The sequence below is a fragment of the Oncorhynchus mykiss genome, chromosome 7 (assembly GCF_057628025.1).
Source record: "Oncorhynchus mykiss isolate SJ-2025 chromosome 7, ASM5762802v1, whole genome shotgun sequence".
In the NCBI taxonomy this organism is placed as follows: Eukaryota; Metazoa; Chordata; class Actinopteri; order Salmoniformes; family Salmonidae; genus Oncorhynchus; species Oncorhynchus mykiss.
This window is the reverse complement of record NC_143028.1, coordinates 13,042,366-13,050,000: the sequence shown is the minus strand read 5'-3', so window position 1 is coordinate 13,050,000 and position 7,635 is coordinate 13,042,366. Positions and strand designations below refer to the sequence as shown.

The 7,635-nt window shown below is 46.7% G+C and overlaps 1 protein-coding gene across 2 annotated transcripts in view; it reads left to right on the top strand.

The window, feature by feature from the left end:
* Positions 1–7,635, top strand: part of LOC110527425 (sodium-driven chloride bicarbonate exchanger) — a 37,240-nt gene that overhangs the window by 18,804 nt on the left and 10,801 nt on the right. The window contains exons 4-14 of one of the 2 annotated variants that reach the window (XM_090240321.1): positions 1,018–1,173; positions 2,301–2,442; positions 2,526–2,686; positions 2,879–3,067; positions 3,867–3,979; positions 4,403–4,560; positions 4,747–4,834; positions 4,965–5,111; positions 5,513–5,607; positions 6,976–7,150; positions 7,502–7,635. In XM_090240321.1, the coding sequence (XP_090096447.1) occupies positions 1,018–1,173; positions 2,301–2,442; positions 2,526–2,686; positions 2,879–3,067; positions 3,867–3,979; positions 4,403–4,560; positions 4,747–4,834; positions 4,965–5,111; positions 5,513–5,607; positions 6,976–7,150; positions 7,502–7,635 (1,558 nt within the window). Of the gene's footprint in view, positions 1–1,017; positions 1,174–2,300; positions 2,443–2,525; positions 2,687–2,878; positions 3,068–3,866; positions 4,561–4,746; positions 4,835–4,964; positions 5,112–5,512; positions 5,608–6,975; positions 7,151–7,501 lie in introns of those variants that run through there. The other variant, XM_090240320.1, reaches the window with a different exon arrangement.

Genomic DNA, 7,635 nt, shown 5'->3' with positions numbered 1-7,635 from the left:
GTTTAATACGCGTGCCACTTTCATGCCACAGAGAGCAGGATGGGAGAGAACAGACGTTCCATCACACTCGGAAGTTCACAGGCGTGAGGGGATGTTGTGCTATTTTTAGAGAAAACCTCCCATCTTGACTCACAGACTGTAAGCTGCAGCCAGGGTCCTCCGGGGTCCTCAGTGTTTCAACCAGGCATGTCCTAGGCTTCTCTAATGTCTTTCATAATAGTCTCTATGACACATTCAAAGGGAGATATACCCTATTGCACTGTGATATACCATGTTAGATGTTTTGTTGATGTCAGTGTGTTGCTGGCTGACTCAGAGATTCATTTTGTTGTTGTTGTTGTTGTTGTTGTGACTGTAACAGGCCACACGCTAAGGCTGTCACACAAGACGTTTCAGGGAGACATATTGCTAGAATCATCCTGTCCTTGACTTACTGCCTTAGTTTTTGGGTATGGTTGTTTTTGTTAAACAGTACTTCCACTGAGTAGTGCAGTTAGAGCAGGCCTGGAGGTAGGGACAGAGATATGACAGAGAGATGAGTGGCCAGGGTCTTGTCCATGTCACCATGTGCACCCCAGCTCTCCCAGAGTTGGTTTGAGACCTATAGGGCAGGCCATTTTGGTTGTTCTAGCTCAGCACTGGAGTCAGGATAGATTATGCTCACCATGGCAGAGAGAGAGAGTAAGGAACAGGGAAGAGAGTGTGGCATATAATGAGGGAGAGAGAAAGATGGAGGGGGGGGGTTGTGAGGACGAGAGAGAGTGCGAAAGGGTGTGTTATCATTGCAGTGCTTCAGTATTTCATTTCCAGCTGATACTAAATTGTCAATTATCTTGTATGAATCTGGCCCAAGTGATTTTTTTTTCTTCCATCAGGACCCTGCGTCTTAACGAATGCATCACATTTTAAAAGTACATTTTAGTAAATGCACTTATTGTAGACCCTGCGGTTGGAGGCCCTACATTTCTGGGGTTATAGTGATTGTAGTTTGATGCCACATTTTCATCGTGTCCCCAGGCCACCGGACTCTTTACATTGGGGTCCACGTTCCCCTGGGGAGGAAGTCCCACCGACGTCACCGTCACCATGGCGGCCACAACAAAAACAGCAGGAAGAGATCCAAAGAGAGGGAATCTGGGGTGGACGGCGATGGCAGAGAATCACCCTCCCACAGTAAGTCTATGGGGGGAGTGTGCTGCAAAGAAGGTTCCCTGTGAAAATGTGACCAAACAACACTCTTTGAAAAAAGGGTTCCAAAAGGGTTCTTCAGCTGTCCTCATAGGAAAACCCTTTTTTGGTTACATGTAAAACCCTTTTTGGTTCCGTGTAGAACCACTTTGGGTTCCATGCAGAACCCTCTGTGGAAAGGGTTCCACATGGAACCCAAACCGGTTCTATTTGGAACCAACAAGGGTTTTACCTGAAACCAACAAGGATTTTACCTGGAACCAAAAGTTTTTTTTACCTGGAACCAAAAGGGTTTTTACCTGGAACCAACAAGGGTTCATCCAACAAAAAAAATCTGCGTGAACTGTAAGTCTATGGGGGCAGTGTACTGACAAAATGTTCCCTGTGAAAATGTGTGACTTGTCATTTGTTCTTGTTTCTCTGTCATTGACACTAGCCAGGTTCCAGATATCTGTGTGCTCTTGCCAACTATCATTAATGAGCCAAAAGAGAACAGAAGATGTGATCCTGATTCAATAACGCAATGGTTATGCAAATATTGGGTTCTGCAAATATACAAGGGTTATGCAAATATTGGAACACTATCGCTTTGGACCACAAATAAAAAAAAATCTCAAGTTGCTAAGCAACTGTTATTTGTCTGTCCTGACAAATAGTTGCTAGCTCATGTCAAATTTCTTAAACTAAATCGGTGACCCCGTACAAAATTTGTCTGCATAATGAACGTTGAGATTGCCGCGAGGCCAGACCGTTGGCAAGAGTGCAGATCAGACTGGCACCCAGGCTACATTGATTGGCGTCTCTTCACACCACTTCTCTGCACTCCTCTCTCGCTCGCTCTCTCTTTCTCTCTTTTTTATCCCTTTCTTTCTTTCTCTCTCTCTCTTTCTCTCTCACTCTCTTTCTCTCGCTATCTGTCTCGCTATCTGTCTCTCTCTCTCTCTCTCTCTCTCGCGCTTTCTCGCTCTCTCTCTCTCTCTCTCTCTCTCTTTCTCTCTCTCTCTCTCTTTCTCTCTCCACCCTCTCTCTCTTTCTCATTTTCCACCCTCTCTCTTTCCCCCCCCTCCACATCCCCAACTCTCTCCTCCTCCTCCTCCACTACCCCTCTACAGCAGACACTCCTGCCCAGAGGGTGCAGTTCCTGCTGGGCACTGAGGATGGTGACGAGGAGCACATATCTCACGCCCTCTTCACTGAGCTGGATGAGATCTGCCTGAGAGAGGGCGAGGATGCAGAGTGGAAGGAGACCGCCAGGTAACCAATCGCACAACCCGCTCCAGCTCCACAGCCAATCAGGTGTCCGTTTCTGGCTTATGCGTATCTGTTTGTGTGTGTAGGTGGCTGAAGTTTGAGGAGGACGTGGAGGATGGAGGCGAGCGTTGGAGCAAGCCCTACGTGGCCACCCTGTCTCTTCATAGCCTGTTTGAGCTGAGGAGCTGCATCCTCAACGGCACCGTGCTGCTGGACATGAGGGCCAACTCACTGGAGGAGATCGCCGGTACGTAGAGTGGTGCTGGAGTGGAGGGTGGCCAGAAGGTTGCCGGTTCAAATCCGAGTGTCGACAGGGAAAATCTGGCGGGAGTGAGTCTGCAACTGGAGAGATAGTTAGAATATCAGGTGCCAACTACTGCCGTTGTGCTCTTGAGCAAGGCAGTCAACCCCTAACCAATCTATGTGTGTGTTCTCTCAGATATGGTCTTGGACCAGCATGAGGTGTCGGGCGCAGTGGGGGAGGACGTGAGGAGGAGGATCCGTGAGGCGCTCCTGAAGCAGCACCACCACCAGAACCACAAGAAGCTGGCTAACCGCATCCCCATCGTACGCTCCTTCGCCGACATCGGCAAGAAGCATTCCGAGCCCCACTCTATGGACAAGAATGGTGAGCTAACCAACCAACCAACTAACCAACCAATCACACACCAACCAACCAACCAATCACACACCAACCAACCAACCAATCACACACCAACCAACCAACCAATCACACACCAACCAACCAACCAACCAACCAATCACACACCAACCAACCAACCAATCACACACCAACCAACCAACCAATCACACACCAACCAACCAACCAACCAACCAATCACACACCAACCAACCAACCAATCACACACCAACCAACCAACCAACCAACCAATCACACACCAACCAATCACACACACACACACCAACCAACCATTCACACACCAACCAACCAATCACACACCAACCAATCACAGTATTGTGGCTTTTCTGATTGTTGTGCTGTATTGTCTCTGTGTTACTTGCTGTGTTGTCTGATTTAATATCTCAACTACGATCTACATTCTCTCCTTTTGTGTCTGTGAGTGTGTGTGAGTGTGTGTCTGTGAGTGTGTGTGTGTGTCCACTTCATTACCTCCTGTTTATCCATTAATAACCTCCATGTGTTTTCTCTAACCTCTTGGGCAGTACCAAACCTTCAAAAGTAGAATAGTACTACTTCAAATTCAACTTAGAAAGTGCAATCGTTTTGATCACAAAGACTATCGTCAAGGCCTCATTCCTTCATTAATCTAGGTAGGATTAATCAATTGATGAATTTCATCTAGATTATAGTGTTACACTGAAGGCCTTAATCTGAATACTGTGCAGGATGTTGCCCAGTGAGAGTGACTAACAGGCTGGCTCTCTCCTGTCCTGATGTCTCCCAGGTCAGACTGTCTCTCCCCAGTCCCAGCCAGCCACCACAGAGGGCAAGGAACATGTCAGCCGGGAGAACAGCCATGTGGACTTCAGCAAGTTAAGGCCCCACTCATCTAGCCTGGTCGCACCATATTTCTATGTTCTGTATAGCCAACTCCTATGGTTGTTGTAATATCAAGATTGGCTACCAGGTCACCCAAAAGTTTCCACTAAGCACAATGCTACTTTTCATCGACATACAGTACATTAGCAAGTAGCTACATTACTGTGACTATGCTAACCACCAGTTAGTATGTGTTAGACCAGTGCATTTACTATGCTGTGTGACCGACTCAAAGTGTTTAGCCATTTCTCTGTAGCTCAGTGAATAATAAACCCACTGATTCTAGTCACAACCCAGTATCTAGCCAAACATCTGCTGTAGCCTATATATGACAGATTTCTCAGTGGGCCTATCCATGATCCCCTGGCCTTCATTTCAGTCCACCCTATTTAGCATATTTTCCTATCTCCTATTAGCTAAATAGGATTATCATGTCTGTAGATTGACCTCCACTTCATGAAGAAGATTCCCCCCGGTGCAGAGGCATCCAACGTCCTGGTGGGGGAGCTAGAGTTCCTGGAGCAGCCCGTGGTGGCCTTTGTCCGTCTGTGTCCCGCCGTGCTGCTCAACGGCCTGGCTGAGGTCCCCATCACCACCAGGTGAGACACGCACACTTTCATTTTATTATAATATTGTTGTTTAATGATGATTGCGGTTAATACTATGAATTTTATTTGTTCGTAACTAAATTGGGACTGGTGTTTTTGCATTGGGTAAGTTCCTGAGTGGATGCACTCTATTCAGGTAAAACTATGGTTAAAACCTTCTTCTGTGTTCTCCCTCAGGTTCCTGTTCATTCTGCTGGGGCCTCTGGGAAAAGGTCCACAGTACCATGAGATTGGCCGATCCATCGCAACTCTGATGACAGACGAGGTAAGTAGCCTCGTTGCAGTAGTCCTGTGTGTACTTTTCCCTGCGTGGCCTTTGGTTATGTTAGCCAAGTTTAATAACAGCTCATGATGACACATACAGGTTAAACCCATTCCCTCTCTGCTCCTCCCAGGTGTTCCATGACGTGGCGTATAAAGCCAAGGACAGGAACGACCTGGTGGCCGGCATCGATGAGTTCCTGGACCAGGTGACTGTGTTGCCACCTGGGGAGTGGGACCCCTCCATCAGGATAGAGCCGCCCAAAAACGTGCCCTCTCAGGTGAGCCTCTTCCTGGTGGTGTCTATAACAACACCCCTAACCAGAGACTTATTTTGAGATGCTCTGACCCTGTGCCATCATCTGTTAGTTTGCTTCCAACTGCATCACTGGCTAAACCCAATCTGAATTGTGCTCGGATTTAACGGCTGGTGTACCCCAAGGACGTGTTCTAATTCCCTCCGAATCAATTTGTTTTGTTTTTCTATTATCAGCTGTTTTTGGTACGTGCCAGGTGGCTTGTCCTTAAAAAAATCAGCTCTGTGTTGTTGGAAGGAAGGTTTTGCCTGACAGGCTATTTTAGGCCAATTCCTACTAGTGGAGAAAATAAATTATATAGCTATTTTTGGCAAATAAATATTTATTTTCCATCTGACCTCTGAACTCTACTCTTTACCACACAGGAAAAGCGCAAGGTCCCTCCTCTACCCAACGGAGATCTGGGAGAAGCAGAGGAACCTGGTGGCCATGGAGGCCCAGAGCTACAGCGCACAGGAAGGTAGGTTTGAGTGTGTGTGTGTGTGTGGTGGTTGTGAGTTGAAGGGAAGTGGTGTGTGTGTTTGGGCTGAGATTAGGCCGGCAAGCACTGTGAGTGTGATCTACAGCACTGTGGACCGTCTTTGTCTTTCAGTCCCCTGTTTGTCTCCTCTCCGGCTCTCACTGTCCCCAGCAGTACATCTAGCCACCCTTTAAAAAAAACACACATCCTTATTGTTCTCTCTCATTCCTCAAGCTCTGCGTTCCTAAAAATAGCTGTGATTGATTCAGTGTGATACATGCATTTGGAATCATCCATGCGTAATTTCCGACATAAGACCAGCATCACTTATTAAAATGTGCCTCGACGACCCTGCCGAAAACACTTTAGCTATTTTGGTAACACTTCATTGTACAATTTGTGTACGTTAACTAAGGGCCGATTTGAATCTTTTATTTAGCTATTATTAGTTCGCCATGTAATCATGTCCACTTATAATACGAGCACTGTGCAGTTTGCATTAACTAAGTGCTGACCTGAATCTGTTTTATAGGCGATAATTAGTTCAATAGTTAATAGCCTACAGCATTCGCTCATAAGCATTTTGATCCTGTAAATAAAGTGTTGCCTAATCTCTGAAAATACCTAATAAATACTTAACAGTGCAAAATAATGTATGAAATCATGAAGTATTAGTATCTTCTTAGCAGTAGCTTATGAGTACTGACGGACACTCACAATACAGTGTTACAACTTTATTAACAATACTTTATTGTAGGTGTCATGTGTTTTGGGTTTCTACAGTAGTGTAGTAGAGTGTATCTAGTGCGAGGAGGAAGCTGCAGTAGTGTGATACAGTATATTTAGAGGGAGGCAGTAGGCTATGTGCAGCTGTAGTAAGTGGATACTGTATGTCGTGGGTTTTGAAGTGATGTAGTTGTAAGGGATGCTCCCTGCTACAGTAGGTCTCTGAGGAACTCATCCTGACGTGTACAGTAGATTGGCCTGCAGCCCAGTTCTGCTGTGAGCTATGATCTCCCGGAGGGCCAACAGCGTAGCATCCATCCCCGCACGGTTGAAATACCACTCAAAGTCACGCCCCCCCCCGTTACCCCGGCAACCGCCTCTGGCTAGGACGCCATGTGCTTCCTCTACCATCAGGATGTTTCCTCTCTCCTCCTAGTGTGTGGGAATGTGTTTAAAAAAAATAAACATTTAAAAACACACTATGGTGCATACACTTCCATTGAAACGGAAAAATGAAAGGGAAAACAGATTTGACTCCTTTTTACTTCATATGGTATTTGATGCTGGTTCACTAAGGTGGTGTGGTGTGGTGTGTGTGTGTGTGTGCACGTGTACATGCGCTAATGTGTGTGTCATGTCCAGGTTCTTTGGAGGGTTCTTCATGGACATCAAGCGCAAGGCGCCCCACTACCTGTCTGACTACACGGACGCTTTGAGCCTGCAGTGTCTGGCCTCCTTCCTTTTCCTCTACTGTGCCTGCATGTCTCCTGTCATCACCTTCGGCGGACTGCTGGGGGAAGCCACCGAGGGACGCATAGTAAGACACACCGCTCATACCACATGACACGCGTTGGCTTTGCTGCGTTAACAACATGTTGTCACGAACGGCAGGAGAACAGACTTTCTGAAGGCCTTACTTCATGTGTTTGTTGGTTTTTGGATTTCTGATGGAGTTCTGCACAACAATAAAGCACTTTCATATTCACACGTTAGGTAAGCACGATGGTGTCCCGATGAAGCTGAACTAAACGGATAGCTAGGTTTTGGTTGCCGTATCCCCTAGTAGATCCCCGACTTCAACAAATAAAGACTGCTATGCAGTTATTATGAAAGTGCTATGTAACCTGTGGTCCATTAACCCATTACTGTCACTTCCCCTTTTGGCCAGAGTGCAATTGAGTCGCTGTTCGGAGCCTCCATGACGGGGATAGCCTACTCCCTGTTCGCTGGGCAGCCTCTCACCATCCTAGGCAGCACAGGCCCTGTTCTAGTGTTTGAGAAGATTCTCTTCAAGTTCTGCAA